Raw genomic sequence first — 23,822 nt, forward strand, 5'->3', positions numbered from 1 at the left:
ATGTGGTCTATTCTCGAGAACGTTCCCTGTGCATTGGAAAAGAACATTCCATGTGTATTTTGCTGCTGTTGGGTGAGGTGTTCTACATATGTTTATGAGGTCAAGTTGGTTGATTGTGGCCTTTAGGTCTTCTGTATCTTGGTTGAGTTCCTTCTAGATGTTCTGTCCTTTACTCAAAGTAGTGTGTTGAAGTCCTCCTACTATTGTGGAACTATCGATTTCGCTTTTCATTGCTCTTAGAGTTTGTTTTACGTATTTTAGAGCCTGTCATTGGGTGTGTAGATATTTATTATGGTTATGTCCTCATTATATAATGTCCTTTCTTGTCTTTTATGGTGTATTTTGTTTTAAAGTCTATTTTATCTGAGATTAGTATTGCCACTCCTATTCTTTTTTGGCTGCTGTTTGCTTGATATGTTTTTTCCCATCTTTTGATTTTTAATATATTTGTGTCTTTGTTTCTAAGGGGTGTCCCTTGTAGACAGCATATTGACGGGTTCTGTTTTTTAAATCCATTCTGTCACTCTGTCTCTTTATGTGTGCATTTAAGCCATTTACCTTCAGTATGATTATTCATAGTTGTGAGTTTATTGCTGTCATTTTGTAGTGCTTTTTTTTTTTTGTGGTGCATATGTTTTCTTGTTTCTCTTACTCTCCTGTGTTGAATTCCCTTTGTTCGTGGATTTTTTTTCATGTCTTTCATTTTTGTAGACTTTTTGTTACTCAGACTTTATGTTTTTCTTCTTTTTTTTGATGGGTAGATTTGTTAACTTTCTTTGTGGTTACTCTGAAATTTACCCCTATCTTCCTAAGTTTAAACCAGTCTTTTATTACTTGATATTGCTTTGACTTCCTCTCATTTGAAAGTTCTATACCTACACCGTTTATTCTCTCTTTTATTTATTCTGACATTGTTGTTATTTACAGATTGACCTCTCTCATTCCCTGTTGTAAATATTTTAGTTTTGTTTTATCCTCGAGGTTGATATCTGGCTAATGCTGTCTTCTGTCCCAGATTCAGGTTGTTGTCTGATGTTGTTGGTTCTCTAACTGAAGGACTCCTGGTAATAATTCTTATAAATTTGGTTTGGTTTTTACATATTCCCTTGATTTTTGTTAATCTGGAAATGTTCTAATTTCACCATTATATTTAAGTGAGAGTTTTGCAGGATATGTTATTTTTAATTGGCATATTTTTTTTTCTTTCAAGGTTTTATACATGCCAACCACTGCCTTCTTGCCTGCATGGTTTCTGTCGAGTAATCAGAGCTTAGTCGTATTGTTTCCCCTCTGTACGTGACTTTTTGTTTTTCTCAAGCTGCTCTCAGGATTCTTTCTTTGTCTTTGGTTTTAGTGAGTGTGATTATGATATGTCTTGGTGATTTTCTTTTGGAGTCTATCCTATATGGGGTTCATTGAGCTTCTTGGATGGTCAGCTTTTCATCATTCATGATATTATGGAGGTTTTCTGTCAGCAAATCTTCAATGATCCTGTGTCTCCCATTTTCTCTCGCTGTTCTGGAACTGTGATCACATGCAAAATTTTGCTTTTGATTGTATCCCACATTGTTCTCAGGGTTTCTTCACTTTTCTTCATTCTTTTCTCTGATTTTTCCTCAAAATGGTATCCAAGGATTTGTCTTCAATTTCACTGATTCTGTCTTTCCATTGTTTCAAATTTGGTCCTAAAACCTTCTATTGCACTGTTCATTTCTGAAATTTTGTTATCTTTGGGATTTCTAATTGCTGTTTTTGTATGATTTCTAGGTGATAATTTATTTTGACATTTTGTTCCTGTATTATTTTTATGAATGCTTCCATTGCTTTATCTGGGTTTTCCCTGATTTTTGTCTGTATTTTTCATGATTTTATCTATTTTTCCTTATTTTTAAAAATTTTATTATTTTTTCATTGTACTTTAGATGAAAGTTTACAGAACAAACTAGTTTCTCATTAAACAGTTAGTACACCCATTGTTTTATGACATTGGCTAACAACCCCACAACATGTCAACACTCTTGCTTCTCAAACTTGGGTTCCCTGTTACCAGCTTTCCTGTTCCCTCCTGCTTTCTAGTCCTTGCCCCTGGGCTGGCGTGCCCCTTCAGTCTCATTTTATTTTATGGGCCTGTTCAATCTTTTGCTGAAGGGTGATCCTCAGGAGTGACTTCATTACTGAGCTGAAAGGGTGTCTGGGGGCCATACTCTTGGGGTTGCAGATGGATATCTAGTTTTGCCAGTCTCTGTCAGGCCAGCAAGTCTGGCCTTTCTCTTTGAGTTAGAATTTTATTCTACATTTTCTTCAGCTCTGTTCAGGACCCTCTATTTCGATCCCTGACAGAGCAATCATTGGTGGTAGCTGGGCACCATCTGGTTTTACTGGACTCAGCCTGATGGAGGCCATGGGAGATGTGGTCCATTAGTCATATTTTTTCCTTATTTTTGTCTGCATTTTCCTTTATCTTTTGGAAAGTCCTGAATATTAGAGTTTTGCATTCTCTACCAGGAAGTTGCAGTGCCTTTACTTCTACCAGAAGGACATCTGGTGTTTTATTTTCGTTTCTTTCTGTAGCCATCCTGTCCTCTTTTTTCAAATATGTTTTGATATTGTCTGCTGTCTCTGGGACATTCAGGAATTATTTTCTTCATTTATTTATTGTTGATTTGTTTCATCCTGCTTTTTTTTAATCTGGTTATGTCTGGGCAGGCAAGCTGGGTATGTTTTGTTGCTGCTTGTCTGTGGGCATGGTATTTTTCACAATCATGTCCAGATCAGTAGGGTTTCTCAGCTATGGTGTAGCAGGGCAGGTCCTGTTGGGGGGGGGGCGGAGGAGTGGGAATGGGTTGTTTGCAGCATGAACTGGGACCGATGGGGCAGAGCTGGAGGGTATTCAAGGCAGGGTCCAGTGGTCTGTGCTGGTGCCTCTTTGGGGTGTGGCACTTGGTGCACGGCGCACATAGGCAGCAGGGAAGGGAGAGGATGTGATGTGTGGAGCTAAGTGGGTGAAAGAGAGGAGAAAGAAGAGAAGGAAACAGAAGCAAGAAAAAAAAGGAAAAAAGAAAAAAGTAAATAAAATGGCAGCATGGTAGGATTCAGCTGGTGGGGGGTGGGGCAGACCCAGTGAGACCACGTGGCAGTGGCTCTCTAGCCGAGCAGTGGGGCTCAATGTGTTGAGAAGTGGCATGGGCAGCATGGGGCTAGGTGGGTGGGAGAAAGGAAAAGAAATAAGGGAAAGAGAGAGAAGAAAAACAAAACAAAAAACAACAAAAATAAGTACAGTGCTGGGGGAGCTGGCCACTGGGGGCAGGTTGGAATTGGGTTATGGTGAGCTGATGTCTGTCTTGCTGGGTGGAGTAGCATAGCCCATCAGGAAGGGCAGAGGCAGCACAGGGCCTAGGTAAGAGGGAGAAGGGGAAAGATGAAGCAAAATTAAAAATATGGCGCTGGGGGAGCTGGCCTCTGGGGATGGCTGTGTGCCAGAGGCTCTCTAGCTGAACAGTACAATACAGCTCATTGAGAAGGGGGGGAAGCGCACAGGGCTAGGTGGGTGGGAGAAAGGAAAGGAGCGAGAGAAGAAACAACAAAAAAAGAAAGAAAACAAAAACAAACAAAATTTAAAAAATGGTGCTGAGGGGGCCGGCTGATGATGGCAGAATGGACCTGGTGAGTCCATGTGTTGGTGGGTTTCTAGCTGAGTGGTGTGGTAAGACCTTTTGAGAAGAAGTGGGAACAGCACAGGGCACTAGGGGGACAGGTGAAACGAAAGGAAGGAAGGGAAAGAGAGAGAAGAAACATAAAAATCCAAAAAAAAAAAAAAACAAAAAACCAACAACAACAACAAATGTTGCCAAAGGAGCCAAGCAGTGGGGGTTGGGTGGACCCTGGCAGCAGTGAACTGGTGTCTCTCCAGCCGAATGAACGTGGCCCATTGGAAAGAGGTGGAGGCTACGTAGAGGGAGGAAAAGTGGGTGGTGGGAAAGCATGTATCCCTGGATACTGAGTGCTCTGTCTCCTGTTGGGAGCTCCATGAAGTTGCCTTCCTGTACTCCCTGCCTGCATTCCTTGGTGGTGTAGTCCAAGATGGCGAATCTGTGCTGTGTTAGCTGCATAGACCTCCACTCTGTAGCTGTCTGCATTCTCTGTCAGTTTCTTATTCCATTCGGTGCTTGATAGAGTTCTTTATCCTTGATTTGACACTTAGGGTTCCAGGATTGACGTTTGTATCTATTTTACTTAGTTTTTCAGGTCTTTGCTGCAGAGGGACAGTATGGTGCTTCTATTTATAACACCATGTTGGCTCTGCACTCTACAGTTTTTTTTTTCTTAATAGCAGCCTCTTACTTCTGGTTCCTAGTTCTGCAGATGCCTTGATGGGCCAGGTTATGCTACTATAACAAATCACATCAAAATCTTATTGCCTTACAGCAAGAACAGTTTATTTTTCATCCTCACTACATTTCCATCACAGGCTGGTCCATCCTGTCTAATGCAGGATGACAGAGTAGCCTCTAAACATTTTGCCAGGTGTAATCGAAAAGAGAACATGAGGAATCACATGTGGTTTCTTTTTAAAACCTTAGTTTAAGAATAACACATGCCACTTCTACTCACATTTCATTAGTCAAAGTAATTCACATAGCCAAGTCTGATACCTACTGGGCAGGAGAATACCATCTTCCTCCATGGAGGAGAGGTGGTAGACGTTAATACTGTCTACCATGCTTACATTACCAGATTTTACAAGGTCTCAGGGAGAAAAGGGGAAAAAAAGCCTTAAGCACAGGAAAAAAAAAAAAATACATTTTTTGAACTGCTTTTTTTAAGCTTCAGTCTGAAAATGTTAAGTTGAACACACAACTGATAAGGAATGTTTTTTTAATCTGCATTTTGTAACACTTTTAAGCAGCCACCTAATCTGATAAACATATGATTACTGTAAAGAAAAATGCTCAGTGACCTGTCTCAGACCTCAGCATGGCAGAATGGCTGTGTTTCTAGCTGCTCAAGATGGGGTCAGCAGCTTGGAGGTCAAGTCCTGGCTCTGATGGGGACTTCGTGGGTCTTAGGCTTCATCTATCAAATCATGGGTTCATAGATGAGCTCTAACATCTCTTTCAAGTCCCCAGTTTTTATACAACCTATATGATCTTTTTTTTTCATGATCTTAGCAATTTCAAAGAAATTGTTATTCTTTGAAGATATTACTAAATATTTCATAATATAATATCAAATTGTCGCTTTTGCTTTATGTGTTTCAAACAATAAGGCATTTACATGAAACAAACATTTTTAAGAGTCTATTTGATCTGGCTGCTTTTTTACCATATGCTATTCTAGTCCTCTGTTTGTAATATAAAAATCATTTCCACGGCAACTAATTATAGTATAAGTCACAAGTGCTGAACTGCTACCGCTGGTGGGAAATTAGAAGCAACCCTCATCCAAATATTAAAAGCTTCTTATTTGTTGAGTTCTCCCAAGAACTAATAAAATGCAGCTAATAAAATGCAGGGAACAAATACACCATATCCAATCTAGACAAGAACTTTTCAAGTTGGCTTTATGAGTGACCAGCTTAACATGAATCTGAAAGGAATTATTTTCTGCCTAATACTTTGGACCTTTGTAAAAAATCAGATCAGCATACAAGTGATCCCTGATTACGATGTATTTGCGTTACGATGCACAATACAACCGTTTTTTTGGTACAGCCTGTCATTAGTAATATGTACTACATACGATGTTAAAATATAGATATGTTTATATGTTATGTTTCCAATCCCTAAAGACAAATAAAGATTGGATGTATAAAGATATTGATAATAAGGCGATAATAATGAAAACTAAAAAACAAGAGGTATTTAACTTACATTGACTTACAGTGGAGTCACTGGAACGGAACCCCATCCTAACAAAGGACTCTTCTAATGTATTGGAGTCCTTAAAATTTAAGAATACTCTTAAGGTAATGCTGTCACAATGATTCTCTCCTAGTTTTTCTTGCTAGAAATCACGCAAAGTGATTTATGATGGAGTCATCAGATACGACTTATAATAGTCATAGGAACAGAACCCCATCGTAAGTCGGCGACTACCTTTGTATTTCTGGATCCTCTTTTTGTCTATCCTTCTGCCAATAAGACAATGTCTTGATTACAATAACTATATAGTAAGCCTTACTTTGTATATTCCTTAAGCTATTTTACATAAATTTTTTTTTTTTAATGTAGAAATCATAAAATTGGCAAACAGAGGCACTTTGATTTCTTTTTTTCCAACCGGCATACCATTTATTTCTTTTTCTTGCCTTTTTGCAGTAGCTAGAACATCTGTCCCCCACGTCTGTCAGTTTGTCATACTGTGGGGGCTTGCGTGTTGCTGTGATGCTGGAAGCTATGCCACTGGTATTCAGATACCAGCAGGGCCACCAAGGGAGGACAGGTTTCAGCTGAGCTCCCAGACTAAGACAGGCTAGGAAGGACCCGACAGTCTACTTCTGAAAAGCATTAGCCAGTGAAAACCCTATGAATAGCAGCAGAACATTGTCTGATATAGTGCTGGAAGATGAGCCCCCCAGGTTGGAAGGCATTCAAAAGGTGACTGGGGAAGAGCTGCCTCCTCAAAGTAGAGTCGACCTTAATGACGTGGATGGAGTAAAGCTTTTGGGACCTTCACCTGCTGATGTGGCACGACTCAAAATGAGAAGAAACAGCTAAAATATCCATTAATAATCAGAACCCGGAATGTACAAAGTGTGAATCTAGGAAAATTGGAAATTGTCAAAAATGAAATGGAATGCATAAACATCAATATCCTAGGCATGAGTGAGCTGAAACGGACTGGTATTGGCCATTTTGAATCAGACAATCAAATAGTCTACTATCCTGGGAATGACAACTTGAAAAGGAATGGTGTTGCATTCATCATCAAAAAGAACATTTCAAGATCTATCTTGAAGTACAAAGCTGTCAGTGATAGGATAATATCCATACGCCTACAGGGAAGACCAGTTAAAATAAGACTATTATTCAAATTAACGCACCAACCACTAAGGTCAAAGATGCAGAAATTGAAGATTTTTATCAGCTGCTGCAGTCTGAAATTGATCAAACATGTAATCAGGATGCATTGATAATTACTGGTTGATGGAATGCAAAAGTTGGAAACAAAGAAGAAGGACCGGTAGTTGGAAAATACGGCCTTGGTGATAGAAACAGTGCCGGAGATAGAATGATAGAATTTTGAAAGACCAATGACTTCTTCGTTGCAAATACCTTCTTTCACTGACATAAACGGCGACTATACACATGGACTTTGCCAGATGGAACACACAGGAATCGAATTGACTACATCTGTGGAAAGAAATGATGGAAAAGCTCAATATCATCAGTCAGAACAAGGCCAGAGGCCAACTATGGAACAGACCATCTCAAGCTGAAAGCGAAGAAAATCAGAGCAAGTCCACGAGAGTCAAAATATGACCTTGAGCATATCCTACCTGAATTTAGAGACCATCTCAAGAATAGATTTGATGCATTGAACACTGGCGACCGAAGACCAGACGAGATGTGGAAGGACATCAAAGACATCACACATGAAGAAAGCAAGGGGTCACTGAAAAAACAGGAAAGAAAAGACCAAGATGGATATCAGAGGAGACTCTGAAACTTGCTCATAAATGTTGAGCAGCTAAAGCAAAAGAAAGAAATGATGAAGTAAAAAAACTGAACAGAAGATTTCAAAGGGCAGAGCGAGAAGACAAAGTATTATAGTGGCATGTGCAAAAAGCTGGAGATAGAAAAGCAAAAGGGAAGAACATGCTTGGCATTTCTCAAGCTGAAAGAGCTGAAGAAAAAATTCAAGCCTCTAGTTGCAATAGTGAAGGATTCCATGGGGAAAATATTCAACGACACAGGAAGAATCAAAAGAAGATGGAAGGAATGTACAAAGTCATTACACCAAAAAGAATCAGTCGATGTTCAACCATTTCAAGAGGTAGCATATGATCAGGAACCAATGGTACTGAAGGAAGAAGTCCAAGCTGCTCTGAAGGCATTGGTGAAGAACAAGGCTCCAGGAATTGATGGAATATCAATTGAGATGTTTCAACAAACAGATGCAGCACTGGAGGGGCTCACTCGTCTATGCCAAGAAATATGGAAGACAGCCTCCTGGCCAACTGACTGGAAGAGATCCATATTTATGCCTATTCCCAAGAAAGGTGACCCAACCAAATGTGGAAATTATAGAACAATATCATTAATATCACACGCAAGCAAAATTTTGCTGAAGATCTTTCAAAAATGGCTGCAGCAGTACATCGACAGGGAACTGCCAGAAATTCAGGCCGGTTTCAGAAGAGGACATGGAACCAGGGATTTCATTGCTGATGTCTGATGGATCCTGGCTGAAAGCAGAGAATACCAGAAGGATTTTTACCTGTGTTTTATTGACTATGCAAAGGCATTCGGCTATGTGGATCATAACAAATCATGGATAACATTGCGAAGAATGGGAGTTCCAGAACACTTAATTGTGCTCATGAGAAACCTTTGCATAGATCAAGAGGCAGTTGTTTGGACAGAAAAAGGGGATGCTGATTGGTTTAAAGTCAGGAAAGGTGTGTGTCAGAGTTGTATGCTTTCACCATACCTATTCAATATGTGGAAACCCTGGTGGCATAGTGGTTAAGTGCTATAGCTGCTAACCCAGAGGTCAGCAGTTTGAATCCACCAGGTGCTCCTTGGAAACTATGGGGAAGTTCTACTCTGCCTATAGGGTCACTATGATTCGGAATCGACTCGATGGCAGTGGGTTTGGTTTTTTGGGTTTATTCAATACGTATGCTGAGCAAATAATCCGAGAAGCTGCACTGTATGAAGAAGAGCGGGGCATCAGGATTGGAGGAAGACTCATTAACAACCTGCATTATGTAGATGATACAACCTTGCTTGCTGAAAGCAAAAAGCACTTGAAACACTAATGAAGATCAAAGACCACAGCCTTCAGTATGGATTGCACCTCAGCATAAAGAAAACAAAAATCCTCACAGCTGGACCAATGAGCAACATCATGATAAACGGAGAAAAGATCGAAGTTGTCAAGGATTTCATTTTACTTGGATCCACGATCAACACCCATGGAAGCAGCAGTCAAGAAATCAAATGACATATTGCATTGGGTAAATCTGCTGCAAAGGACCTCTTTAAAGTGTCGAAGAGCAAAGATGTCACCTTGAAGACTAAGGTGTGCTTGATCCAAGCCATTGTCTTTTCAGTCGCATCATATGCATGTGAAAGCTAGACATTGAATAAGGAAGACCAAAGAAGAATTGATGCCTTTGAATTGTGGTGCTGGCGAAGAATATTGAATATACCATGGACTGTCAAAAGAACGAACAAATCTGTCTTGGAAGAAGTACAACCAGGATGCACCTTGGAAGCAAAGATGGCGAGACTCGTCTTACATACTTTGGACGTGTTGTCAGCAGGGATCAGTCCCTGGAGAAGGACATCATGCTTGGGAAAGTACAGGGTCAGTGGAAAAGGGGAAGGCCCTCAACGAGGTGGATTGACACAATGGCTGCAACAATGAGCTCAAGCATAACAACGATTGTAAGGATGGCACAGGACCGGGCAGTGTTTCGTTCTGTTGTGCACAGGGTCGCTATAAGTCAGAACCAACTCGACGGCTCCTAACAACAATGACAGAACATCCGTACTGAATAAGTGTGGTGAGGGCAGGCATCCTTGCCTTGTTCCTGACCTTAGAGGAAAAGCATTCAGCCTTTCATCTTAAGTGTACTGTTAGCTGTAGGGTTTTGTAGATGGTCTGTATCAAGAGGCAGTTGTTTGAACAGAACAAGGGGATACTGCATGGTTTAAAGTCAGGAAAGGATTTTGTCAGGGTTGTATCCTTTCACCATACTTATTTCTCCACGGGCCTGTCAGTTTGTCGTACTTTGGTGGCTTGCATGTTGCTGTGATGCATATTCATAAAATTCAGTATTATTTGGCCATAAAAAGAATTACTGATATATGCTACAGAATGGATCAGTCTTGAAAACTGTAGTTTTCAGTATACTAAGAAGCCAACACAAAAGGCCAAATACTGTGTGAGTCCCTTTACAGGAAACATCTCGCATAAGCAAATTTACAGAGACAGAAAACAGACTAGTAGCTGCTGGGGCCGTGGATGGGAAGAATAAGGAGTGGCTCCTAATGGGTGCAGGGCATGAAAATGTTCTGTAACTAGATAGTGGCGACAGATGCAAAATTCTGAATCTACTAAAAACCACTGTATAGTTTGAAAGAGTGAATTTTTATGTTGTGTGAATTATATGTAATAAAAAAAAAAAAGAATAAATGGTGAGTGCTGTAGAAGAGAACCAAGGAGAAGAGCGTTTCCACAGGTGCAGTGGACACGGAGGCCAGGGTTACGCACTGGGACATGGTGGCCTGAGGGCGCCTGGGTTCAGTTACGCTGCACGTCAGCTCACACCCACAGAGCCTTTCAGCTCACTGACCACACTAGGTGGGGCGCAGGGTCTGAGCCTGTTCCTGCTGGCCTTGGGCCTCAAGGCCAACTGCTCCCTGAAGAAAGGCAATCCTCTTAGATGTGAGGAATTCCAGGCTCCAGACTGAGAGAAGAAAAGCCTGACTAGGTAAAATAAACTTTATTTAAAAAAGAAAGAGGGAGCGGAAGTGAGAAAATATGGGGAAGAAGTATAGGTTCGTTTTGTAGTAAACAGTAAATGACGGCTTCATCAAGGTTAAGGATAGGACTTCTTGTATGGTTAAGGGCAACCTCAGGCAGTGTTTTCAGTAGAGGGGAAGGTGCCTATCAACGGGGGCATACTAGGAGTGCTGGAGTGAAAATGGAAAATAAAGGGAATGTGGACGAGGGCTGCTCCGTAGGTTTGTGTGGGTTGTACACTGTACCAGTCTGGAAGGTGCATGCGAGACAGCTCCCAGAGAGGTCCAATGTGCAGCCCTGACTGTGGCGATGGAGGGTGCTGCTTCTCTTCAGACAGGAGCCTTTGCGGCGTGGGAGGCCGACATAAAAAGACAGGCTAAGGCAGAGGAGAAGGAGTTAAGGAGCTCATGTCTAAGGCCCTCTGCCTTGTCATTCAGTAAGAGGAGAGGTCCTTTTTCCAGATGAACAGAGAAGGATAGGCATTTGTGCAAAGTCAAGAAGGCTTGGAGCAGCTGATTAGATTCGATGAAGAGGCAATTAAGCGTCCTGCTCAGTCACAGGACCTGAGTTTAGTGGCCTCACTCACCTCTGTTTTATGACTTTCTCCAGCACCCTGGGGGTGTGAGATAAGAAAGCAGATAATGGGGGTCACTCAGGACCAGAGACAGCAACCAGGGAGGAAGAAGGTCAGAGAAGCCCACAGCCCTGGGGAGGGGTGCTGATGGGACTGGCTAATCAGACAGACAGTGAGTACCTGCGCTGTGCTGGGCCTGGGCTAGGCTCTGAGAATAACAAGGACTGAGAAGGACTTACGGCTTAGCAGAGGAGAAAGACTGGACAAGTCACCACCACATGGTATGCTCAGGGACAGCACTGTCACAGGGGCCATGAGGGCAGAGGCAGGTCGGAGGAGAGCGCTTGTGGGCTGGAGGATGAGAGAAGCCCTCAGAGGACAAAGTGCGGATTTGCCAGGAGGGACTCTGAGGTGGGGAGGCCAGGGCTGGAGGGAAGAATTCAGGGCCTCCCTTACTGAGGTCCAGGTATGAGTAGCCAGAGTACAGGAGGCTGTGTGCTGAGGTGGGACAGCAAGGCTAGCGTCTGAGAAGGGTCAGACCCGCAGACAGTGTGATTCCGAGGAGGTGGGCAGAGGACAGAGTGGGCGGGAAGGCAAAGAGAGAAGCGAGGCTCCAGGTTGGGGCTCATGAACTGCTGTGACCGTGGACGCTGTTCTGCTGCACTGAGTGCCTTATTCACGTAGGATGTGCGTCTCCTGCTTTGGAGATATCTCATTACTCTGACTTTCAGAAATGTCCCCGTTGCCACCATCATAACAGAATTTCCACAACTCCTCTTCAAAATCAAGTAACACTCGCGTTATATGAAAATGACATATTTCTCCCTGAAGTTTTATTCAGATTAGAGTTTTTGTCACGGTGGTCTTTTTGGAGGGGAGGTTTTCTGGTCAGCAGGAAAGTTTGAAATCTATGCTATTCATTTGTGCGACAGGTACATGTAGAGTCCCTACGCTTTCGGAGCCCAGTGGTGAACCGGGCAGACATGGTCTCTGCGCTCATGGAGCTGACCTACCAGTGGGGACGGACAGCAGAGAAACATGCAGAGGAGAACATGCCACACGCAGGTAGTGGAAAGAAAGGAAGGTCCCTGAGGCAGTGACATCGGGGCAAACTTGGATGAACTAAGAGAGAAGTCCAGAACCCAGGGAAAGGGCTTACCCTTTGCAAGTCAGGCGAGTCACTGGGGTGTTTGGGAACGGCAGGGTGGCTAGCACTAAACAAGGTCCAGAGAGTGGGTCTGGTGATGGGTCGGAAAGGAGCTGGCACCCTCTGCTGGACAAGGGGACGCAGGCTGGCCCTCACAGAGCTTATTTCTGTCAGAAAAGCGGAGGATTGAAGACAGTGATGACATCAGTGACAACGGCAGTGTGAAGGGAGCATGAGACACAGTGCAGGGGGACAGATCCTGGCAAGGTGGTGGGGAAAGCCTTCGTGGGAACAAGGCATCTATGGAGACACCTGAAGGACAAGCAAGAGTTAATCAGGGAAGGTGGGATGGGAGGGGTGAAGAGTTCCTGTGGAGGGAGTGACAAGTGGAGAGGCCTCAGGTGAGAGACCGTGGTCCCTGTGGATGAGGGCACAGAGATGGCAGCTACAGTGGCCTCACCAACAGCCGCCCCCCACCCCATGCCCTCTTCTCCCTTGCTAGTAGATCCCTGATTTTGTTCTGGGCAGTGACGTACCTGGCCCCAGGTGAAATGCTGTGACTGTCCAAGCCAATTACAATCATCCTGTCCCTCTTTTTTTCTAGAGAGTAACCTCACCAGCGTCCTTTGCAGCTAGGAGTAGCCACATGACCCAGCTCTAGGAAATGAAGTGCAAATGTTGTGTGTTGCAACCTCTGGGACACCTGGTACTTTCCTGACAAAAGGGAAGGTGTGCGAGGAGAGCCCTGAACCTCCCCTCTTCAGCCTGCTTTGGAAACAGAGGGCAGACATTTCACAATCAAACCAAAGCCAAATTCATCGCAGTTAGGTGGATTCCCACTGATGGCAACCCCACGTGTCACAGAGTAGAACTGCTCCGCAGGGTTTTCTTGGCTGTAATCTTAATAGAAGCAGTTTGCCAGGCCTTTCTTCTGTGGCAGAGCTGTGTGGGTTTGCACTGCCAACCTTTACATTAGCAGCCAACTGCAAACTGCCGGAGCCACCCAGGCACCAGTGTTTCACAACCAGGAGGAAGAACTGCCAACATCCTAAGGGTGATGACAGGCCTTTAGGACATTGTTGAGCTGCTCATCAAAGCCTAAGGTCATCGGCCTCTGGGAGTCTTGTTTTGTTGCAGTCACTAGTGTAAAGCACTGTTGATTTGATGTGGGGGGCAGACAGCAATGTTTACATTCACTTTTTCTTCCATGAGGCAGGAAGCTCATACTTCTAGAACCATGGGCTGTGTTTACTTTGTGTCAGCACTGCTAAGCAGGGGATGTATGACTTGCACTTTTCATTTTTCCAATATTTCTATAACACTCTCTAGCGACTGGCTTCTTTTTTTAGCAGTGAAAACTATCCGTTCTTTCATAATTGTAAAACTCTTGGCGCCCTAGTTATCTACTCTTCTTTTCAAAATGATTAACTACTACAGAAAAATGTAATTTCTTTCTTATGAAAATAGCCTTGGAATAACTTCAGGCTTTTAGAAGCATGTCAGCATTCTTAGAGATCTGATAGTATTATGAGCTCATATATCTTACCACTGTGAAGTCAGGGTTGAAAATACATCATCTCTCTCAGGTTCCTGGAACAACTTCAAAAGTTCTGGATCTCCAGATAAGTGTGCAAGAATGCGCAACTCAATCTGTGAAAAGTCTGTTAAACACAGTTCTGCTTTCATTCAGCATCTCCTGACGATGTCCTTCACTGTAGCAGCCCCCTTCCCGACCCATTCACAGACTTCCGACTGTCATGCTTTCCTCTCACCACGGCGACACGGGTCAGCATCCTGCCACCCACCTGCTAAGGCCCTCGGGCCTCAGCTCTGGCCATTCCCTGTGTCTGCAAGGCCAAGAGATCTCTCCTGCCTCCTGTGAGGCCAGCAATACCCCCAGGTGGCTTGTATGCATTCATTCATTCACTCAGTTCGTCAATATTTTATAAAGGGCCTACTATGTGCCAAGCTCTGTGCTTGGAATGTATTAGTGATCAAAACATCAGAAATCCTGTCTCCATGGAGCTTACGTTCTAGTAGGGGAGGCAGACAATTAGGGCACATTATTGGGTATGTTAAAAAGTGATAAATGAAATGGAAAAACACAGCAAGGCGAGGAGCTTCGCGAGTGAGTGAATGAGTGTGTGTGTGTGTGTGTGTGTAGGGACGCTGCCATTATAAACAGGGTGGTCAGTAGCGGCCTCATCAAGAAAGTGACATTTGAGCAAAGGCAGGAAGGCGATGAAGGAGGAACCAAGATGGTGCCTGGAGAAGTGTTCCTGGGCACGGGCTCGAGCTGGAGATGGCTGGTGTGTTGGAGGAAGGGCCACGTGGCCAGGGTGGCTGCAGCAAGTGATCAAGGTGGGAAGTCATAGGTGATGAGGCCAGAGAGGATAAAGGAGGGCAGACCGAGTGTGGCCACACAGGGGTACTTGGGATCTAGATATGGAAGGTGAGGGGTCCTCAAAGCTCCTTTACTCTTTACGGTGCATAAGAATCCTTGTTTCATATAAGTGTTTATTTTCCTTAGGATGTATGTGAAAGAATAAGTTCTGTAAGTAAGCACCTTTGCATTGGTTGATTTCCAAGTCTTTGGACTGTACGGGAACACACAAGGTGCACTGTAATTACATGCAGTCTCCCCTACCTGCTGCCAGGAAGGTGTGGCCCTTGGCTGAAACAAACATGGTCCTGGGGGAAATGGTGAGGACTTCGTCTTCTTTCCCTGAATCATTGTTTGGAGAGCACTTTGTGAATTTGATCAGGTACAGACTCACAGCTATTTCTCATACAAACATTTTTTAGCATCATTCCAAAGTCAAAATACAAGATTTCTAATTTTTATTAATGTAATTTTAAATAGCATATTACTACTGAAAATGAACTTGACTATTAAGCTTTTCTGCTCTGTCTAGAATTTCTTAACGAAGACAACATCAGATATTGACAACTGAATGTTTTCCGAAAAACAATCTAGAGACTCTCTTAGCCTGTTGATTAGAAGCTTGACATTGGGTCAGCACTAACTCTATCATTTGCCACTACCACAGTTTGTGGATTCTTGAAACTGTGCTTCTAAATTCTGAACTCCTTTTTTTTTTAAACACTAAATGAGATTTTAAAGATAAAATAAATATTCAATTATTAGTGTGTTTAGTTCGGGGCTAATGTTGGTTTACTTTGAAAGCAACAAAGTGAAAGTGATTTAATGATTTTCTTCTATAATTAAATACCTACACTTCACATACTTTGTGTTGTATTTAACCAGGACCCGTGGAAAATAATTATAAGCAATGTTGTTCCTACTGCCTCCTTAAAGTGTATTCAGTGAGAAAAGTTCTCCCCTTGCTCCTGAAAAGAAAGTCAAGGAAAATAGAAGGAATTCTTTCCAAAAAATAGTTTGAGAGGTGTGTAGAGGAAGGTGTATGTGCATGTTTGTGTGTGCGTGTGACTTAAGATCAAAGAAAAAATGTGAATTTGTTGGCCACTGAAATTCCATTCCACGTGAGCTAATAATACATTTTGGAAGGAAATACATGCCTTTGTTGGAAATGTCTTCCTTTGTCCTATGCATCACTTTTACATATTTTACAGAACTATAGGATTTCTCCGGGAAAAGTATGTTATGAATCTTCAAGCCTTCTTTCACTGCATAGCAATTTTCAGCCAACCAGGAGGTAAGTAAGGTTGCCTAGAAAAATGCCATCACTATGATTTTCCAATTATTGACATCATTCAGCACTTCATCTGAGATTTTTGGGTCCAGTGGAAGTTTCCAGAGCACCAACAGTGACAGCATCTCCAGAGCGGTGGCTAAGGGTGGGGGGTGACTAGAAGACGATGTCGGGATCCCCTACTCTGGACTGACTGAGCCAATGGCGGCATGACCAGTGGGGGCCAGTTCCTCCCTGCGCAGATGCCCTGGTGAGGGGGCAGCCCTATGCGTGGGCTGATGACACTGCCGTGGAGGGCAGCAGGCATCCCCTCCATGAACTCATGCCCAGCTGCAGAACACAGCGCGTGGACAACTAGAGCTCCAGGGGACGAGAGCTCAAATCTCATGAAGACCTGTGCACAAGCCTCACATTTCCTGGGACAGAACTTACACTGTTGTAGGCCAGGCAGCAGCAAGAGGAAAGCTCACAACGCTACAATCCTGGAACCACCACAGTGTGTCTAATGTCTCAGGCCCGTTAAGGTGGTGGTTTTGATCAAAACGCCTGGGAGCAGCATGCTACAATGGAAAGGAAGCTCCAGAATGGGGGCCAGGCAGGGGCGATCTGAGAACTGGCCACTGCAAATGGACTTTGAATGGAAACTTTATAAAGGATACCTCTTTAGAAAAATTTATGTTCAAGTGGAAGGTGTACCTGACTTTGCATCAAATTAAGTGGGAGAGTCCGACTATTCTGTGGATTAGATACTCTAGCCATTGATGGCATTGTGTGAGTTAAAGTAGCTACCTCCCTACGGAAAGCTAGAGAAGTCTTGGGGCCCGCTGATTCCCTATCCTGGGACAGGGAGAGAACTTCCCCACAAGAATCTATTTTAAAGAGTCGACAGGAGACAGAGTTGCTCATAATCACCTTCTGCAGGTCCCGTTTAAGTATGATCACAGTATTTTATAAAGGACTGCTCATTACGTTTAATTGTTTTGCCATGACCCTCCTGGGGGCAGCAGTGTCCAAAGCAAAGGGCCAGTGGCAGCAGCACCAAGGAGAACAAGGCATTTATTGGAAATGGGCAACAGAAACCCAGATGTGTACTTTTTCTCTTTTCGATATCTAACAGTTAGCATTACAGTGGAACAGCTTGAAAGAAAAAGTGTTAATGTGCTTTTGTAAACACTTCCAGTGGTTCCCAGACTTTAATAAGTCAGTGCTATTGTATGTTTGTTTGTTTTTTCTTTATTAGGAAGTTGGTGGGGGAGAGACGGTGGGAGTGGAGCGACTTTCTTTGTATAATTATCATCTATTTTAACTTGTAAACTGCTAAAAGGGAGGTACCATAGTTCTTATGTTGTTTTTTTCTTTTCAATGTTTATTTTAAAATCCGGTCGTGCACATACAGAGGAGAACTTCAGGAAAGTGAAGCAGCTAGTTAGCACAGAAAAACAATTACAAACACTTCCAGGTTTTTAGAAAAAAAGATACCCAAGATTTCTGCAGATTAGAAAGAAATACGTTACCTTTAAAATTTTGAGGTTTAGTAATTTGAATTGGATGCTTGGAGATACCTTGGATATTCTGCCAATAATAAGAGGAGAATGGTTTTAGTTGAAATAGCCACTCTTAAATGAATCTGTACTATTTAAAGGTATTTAAAATGTATCACATTTTATTCAATATGAACTAAGTAAGTAATGCCAATGTATTATGCATAAGCATATTAATATTTAATACAACTGTATAATGAGCAAATCTGAGAACAATTCTTTCTTATTGTAGCCTGTATATCCTTTACAGTAATTAAAAAAGTATTTCTTTTAATAGTAGCCTAAATTATGAGCTCAGTTAATGTCTTAAAAATTGCTACATAATATGCTAAAAGTAGATTTCCATAAAATTCATATATTGTACTTTCATTTAAAAATGGATTTTAAGATAAAGATTCTATCAGTCACCCATAGTCAGCCCCCCTCTCCTCTGATGCCCTGGCACTCGGTGCCTTCCTCTGTCCTAGCACTTGTGACCTGCCCACAGTTAGTGGCTATGCGTCTGCATCCCCTACAAACCCTCAGGGGCCACCTGTTAAGCACCTGTACAGCTTGGGGCGATGTGCATAGGCTGCAGCCACTCACTGAATGAAATGATGGCTAGCTGGCTGGATACTAACCTGTTTTCAGTATTGAAATCATGAGAATGCCTTTTCTAATATTCTCTCGATTCTTGGCAGTACATTGAATAATACACTGCTTTGTCTGTAATGGAGCTTCTTAGGTTAGCCAGCCTTGACTCTCTAACTAGATGTAGTGAGTGGTGCTAACTTCTGAGCAGGCGCAGTTCCTCCTGTCTCACAGGTAAGGTTCCTAGGGCCTGACAGAACCCTGCAAGGAGGTAAGGGAGACTTTATCATCCTTATCTTTTTAGGTGAAGACACTGAGGCCTGGGGATGTTAAACCAGTGACTCTCGAGATTTTTGTACATTAAAATCACATGGTACCTTTTTAAAAACACTGGTTATTCACTGTATAACTCAACAGTAGAACAGAGATGACAGAAAAAAGAGCCAGTAAATTTGAAGAGAGATCAAAAGGAACTATCCAATCTAAAGAAGACAGAGGAAAATACTGAGGAAAAAAGTAAACAAAACCTCAAGAACCTAAGAGATAATATCAAAAGCACAATATCAAATTGTGTGATTTTAGTCCCTGAAGAAGAAAAAAATACATATTTGTGCAGAAAAACATTTGAAGAAACAATGGCTAAAATGTCCCCAAATTAGTGACAGACATAATTTTTCATATTCAAGAAGCTGAACAAGCCTCAAACAGGATAAGTTCAAAGAAAATCAAGCCCAGAACATCATAATCAAACTGCTGAAAACCAAAGATAAAGAAAAATCTTGAGAGCAGCCAGAGGAAAAAATGACACATTACAGGGAGAGGAATAATGATTTGAAAGATTACAGATTTCTCATCAGCAACCACGCAGGCCAAGTGACAGTGGAACATTCTACACTCCATCCTGGGGTCTTCCGACCTCATAAATGATTTTTTAAAGCTTGCATACAGTAAGGTTCACTCTTTTGCTGTAAAGTCCTATGGGTCTTGACAAATGCATAATGTCATGTATCCATCATTACAGTATTATACAGTATAGTTTCACCACCCTGAAAAATTTCCTGTACTTTACCTATTCAATCTCGTCTCCTTAACCCTGAACTGGCAACCACGGATCTTTTTATTTATTTTTTTGTTTGTTTTGGCTTTTCCAGAATGTCATATAATTGGAATAAACAGTATGTAGCCTTTTCAGATTGGCTTCTTTCACTTAGCAATATGCATTTAAGATCACCCATGTCTTTTTGTCCCTTGATAGCTTATGCATTTTTACTGATGAATAATACTCCACTGGATGGATGGACCAGTTTGTTTATTCATTCACCTACTGAAGGACATCTTGGTTGCTTCCAGTTTTTGGCAATATAAATTAAGCTAATACAAACATTTGCATGCAGGGTTTTATGTGGACATGAGTCTTCAAGTCATTTCGGTAAATACCTAGGAACGTGATTGCTGGATTGTATGGTAAGACAATATTTAGCTTTGTGAGAAGCTGTCAAACTATCTTCCAAAGTGTCTGTATCATTTTGCATCCCCACCAGCAATGCATGAGTGTTCCCATTGCTCTACATCCTGCCAGCAATTGGTATTGTCATTTTTTAAGATTTTAGCCATTCTAGTAGGTGTGTCTCACTCATCTATGCCAAGCTACCTGGCCAACTGACTGGAAGAGATCCATATTTGCACCCATTTCAAAGAAAGGTCACTCAACAGTATGTGCAAATTATCAAACAAAATCATTAATATCACATGCAAGTAAAATTTGGAAGACAATTAAAAAAACAGTTGCAGCAGTACATCAACAGGGAATGGCCAGAAATTCAAGCCAGATTCAGAAGAGGATGTAGAACGAGGTACATCATTGCTAAATGTCAGATGGATCTTGGCTGAAAGCAGAGAATACCAGGAAGATGTTTACCTGCATTTTATTAACTATGCAAAGGCATTACATTGTGTAGATCATAACAAATTATGGATAACATTGCGAAGAACGGGAATTTCAGAGCACTTAATTGTGCTCATGAGGAACGTGTACATGGATCAAGAGGCAGTTGTTTGACTAGAATGAGAGGATACTGTATGGTTTAAAATCAGGAAAGGTGTGCATCAGGGTTGTCTCCTTTCACCGTACCTATTCAATCTGTACTCTGAGCAAATAATCTGAGAAGTTGGGTTATACGAAGAAGAACACAGCATCAGTATTGGAGGAAGACTCGTTAACCACCTGTGACATGCAGATGACACGACCTTGCTTGCTGAAAGCCAAGAGGACTTGAAGCACTTCCAGCCTTCAGTATGGATTACATCTCAACATAAAGAAAACAAAAATCCTTACAACTGGACCAATAAGCCAAATCATGATAAATGGAGAAAAGACTGAAGTTGTCAAGGATTTCATTTTACTTGGATCCACAATCAACGCCCATGAAAGCAGCAATCAAGAAATCAAATGATATACTGTACAGGGCAAATCTGCTGCAAAAGACCTCTTTCAAGTGTTGAAAAGCGAAGATGTCACTTTGAGAACTAAGGTGCACCTGACCCCAGTCGTTATATTTTCAATTGCTTGTACACATTTGAAAGCTGGACAATAAAGAAGAAAGACAAAGAAGAATTGATGCCTTTGAATTATGGTGTTAGTGATGAATACTGAATATACCATAAACTTCCAGAAGAATGAACAAATCTGTCTCGGAAGAAGTACAGCCAGAATGCTCCTTAGAAGCAAGGATGGCGAGACTTCTCATGCACTTTGACGTGTTATCCGGAGTGACCGGTCTCTGGAGAAGGACATCATGCTTGTTAAAGTACAGGGTCAGTTAAAACGAGGAAGACCCTCAACAAGATGGACTGATACAGTGGCTGCGACAATGGGGTCAGACGTAACAATGACTGTGAGGATGTCGCAGGACCTGGCAGTGTTTCGTTCTGTTATATGCAGGGTGCTGTGAGTCAGAACCTACTTGATGATACCTAACGACAACAGTAGGTGTGTAGTGCTATCTCACTGTTGTTTAACATCCTCTTCTTCTTTTTTTTTTTTATCACAAATTCCTCCCTCCTTCAAGTCTCAGCTTAAGTCCCCTTCCTTGAAGAAGAAACTTTCTCTAGTTCCCTGACCAGGCAAGCTTGGGTGCCTCTTCTGATGTCCTGGATAGCATCCACACATCTCTCAATCCAAATACTGATCACACTATCATATATCTAGGGTTATGGGCCCCTACTATCTTAGTTACCTAGTGCTGCTATAACAGAAATACAAGTGGATGGCCTTAACAAAGAAAAATTTATTTTCTCACAGTCTAGTAGGCTAGAAGTTCAAACGCAGGACGTCGACTCCAGGAGAAGACTTTCTCTCTCTCTGTCAGCTCTGAAGGAAGGTCCTTGTCATCAATCTCTCCCATACTAGGAGCTTCTCTGCACAGGAACCCTAGGTCCAAAGGATGCGCCCTACTCCCAGCACTGCTTTCTTGGTGGTATGAGGTCCCCAACTCTCTGCTTGCTTCCCTTTCATTTCTTGTAAGATAAAGGTTGGTACAGGCCACACCCCAGGGAAACTCCCTTTACATTGGATCAGGGCTGTGACCTGAGCAAGGATATTACATTCCACCCTAATCCTCTTTAACCACAGGCAGAGATTATGATTTATAACACACAGGACAATCACAAAATGGAAGACAACCATGCAATACTGGGAATCATGGCCTAACCAAGTTGACACATATTTTGGGGGGATACAATTCAGTCTATGACACCTACTTCCCAGAAGGATACCTAGCATATAGAAAGTGCCTAATGTTTGCTTACTGAATGAGTGAAGGCAGAAGTTCATTCAAATCCTATCAGTAATCAAAATTTGAATATGCATATGTAAGTTGCTGATTTTTTAATTTCTTATCTGGCTTCTGCGTTTCACATCCACTCATCCAATATTTAGTTAAGTACCACTGCACATAAAGTGCTGTGACTAGTAGTCCGGGGAAAGGTAGTAATACAAAACTAACTAAAATACAAACATGGCCCTCTGGGGGTTATTGTCTAGTTTGGGAGATACATATACACATAAAGCACACAACACAGGGTTCAAATGAACCATACTGACAGAAAGTCCTCAAAGCTCCGAAGGAAAGAGAGAGTGTTTCAGCTTCTTGGAGGGTGGGACTAGGGGAAATCCAATATGGCAGGCAAATTTCCAGGGAAGAAGGAGGCAGGAGCTAGTCACAAAGCACCATACATTGTCTTTCTTAATCATCCTTCAGAGCCCACCCCATCCAGAACTTAATGGAGGAGGAGGTCAGTCCATGCCAAGCTCCCCTGGGCAAAAAGCCTTTTCCATTGCTTTGTGCACCATGTCACAACCTGCTCTGGGAATGTCTGTTGCTGTACACGGACGCATGTTCACAAATGAATAAATGAAATGTTACAGAGCTTCTGTACTGGCCTCTGTGATAGAAACAGTGATCCAACAAAGCACTATCCCTGAGGAGTCATGCACAAATGGGTGCTCATGCATTTCTGTCTGTGTTAGTGATCTGCCTCTGTGAGACGTACATGTGAGTTACCAAAGACGACCAAGGGTGATTAAAGTGACAATGGTGGTGATTACTGACAAAAGCCCACAATTTCTGGGAAGGAGCTGGTTCCCCCGAGGTGATATCTGAATGTAGGCAAAACCTGGGGGCAGCACCCACCACACTGAGGGGTGGGGTAGATAGAGAAGCATGGTTGTGACATGCCAGTGATAACATTCAAGTCAGATGTCACTCTAGCAAAGAGATGCTGTCAAAGACCAAAACCACATATTATAGCATAGGGGGCAACTGAGGAAGAAGAGGGAAAGGACAACTACTTCTCAGTATCATGTCTGCTGGGAAGCAGGGAGGGCTGGGCTCTCCACTATCTCCTCAGGTTAGGAGTTGGCCACCCACGCTTACATCGATTGGCAGTGTCTGAATGCTTTTGTGTTAAAGGCGTTTCAGTCAGCACACCTGATTTGTTAGAGATGATTGTATATTATTTACATCGACATCAACTACCTTTCCTCAGTCATGAAGAGTTTCCTCATGTTGCTCACCCATTATCTGTGACTATTTTAATCTTGCTGGGCCTAAAGAAATGTCCAGTGGGCTATGACCATGCACAAGATTCTCTTCAGTACTCTCATGCCTACCACACAGTGAGCACCCAAGTGATGGAATCAGACATCAGAAGGAGTTTTAAAAAGTTCATTAGGTGGAACCAAGATGGCGGAATAGACACTTCCGGCGAGCCCTCTTCACAACAAAGACCCAAAAAAACAAGTGAAACAAGTATATTTGTGACGAACTGGGAACCCTGAGCATCAAAGGCAAGTTTAGACAATGAACTGAGGGGCAGGGGGAGGAAGAGGCCGTTCAGAAGTGGAAGGGAGTTCAGAGACCTGAATCGCAGGAAGCCCTCAGGCACCATTCCTGGAGCAGCGGCAGTGGGCTGGTACTAGCGTTCAGCCCCAGTTTCCTTAGGGAGAAGCGGCCAGCCACACAGTCTACTCACACCTCAGGAACCTGAGGAGAACGGTGCTCTTGGCCAGAGCTAAGTACTTGCGTATATTTTACCTCACCTCCCCCACCCCCAAGCCGGCT

The 23,822-nt window shown here is 42.6% G+C and overlaps 1 protein-coding gene across 1 annotated transcript in view; it reads right to left on the reverse strand.

Annotated features, from left to right (window-relative positions):
• LOC126077355 (DNA polymerase nu-like) overlaps positions 1–23,822 on the reverse strand; it is a 108,548-nt gene that overhangs the window by 36,758 nt on the left and 47,968 nt on the right. The window contains exons 8-10 of the mRNA XM_049886610.1: positions 17,605–17,662; positions 15,064–15,141; positions 13,963–14,077 (exon numbers count right to left, since the gene is read on the reverse strand). Coding sequence (XP_049742567.1) covers positions 13,963–14,077; positions 15,064–15,141; positions 17,605–17,662 — 251 coding nt within the window. The remainder of the gene's footprint in view (positions 1–13,962; positions 14,078–15,063; positions 15,142–17,604; positions 17,663–23,822) is intronic.

The sequence above is a fragment of the Elephas maximus genome, chromosome 5, assembly GCF_024166365.1.
Source record: "Elephas maximus indicus isolate mEleMax1 chromosome 5, mEleMax1 primary haplotype, whole genome shotgun sequence".
NCBI lineage: Eukaryota > Metazoa > Chordata > Mammalia > Proboscidea > Elephantidae > Elephas > Elephas maximus.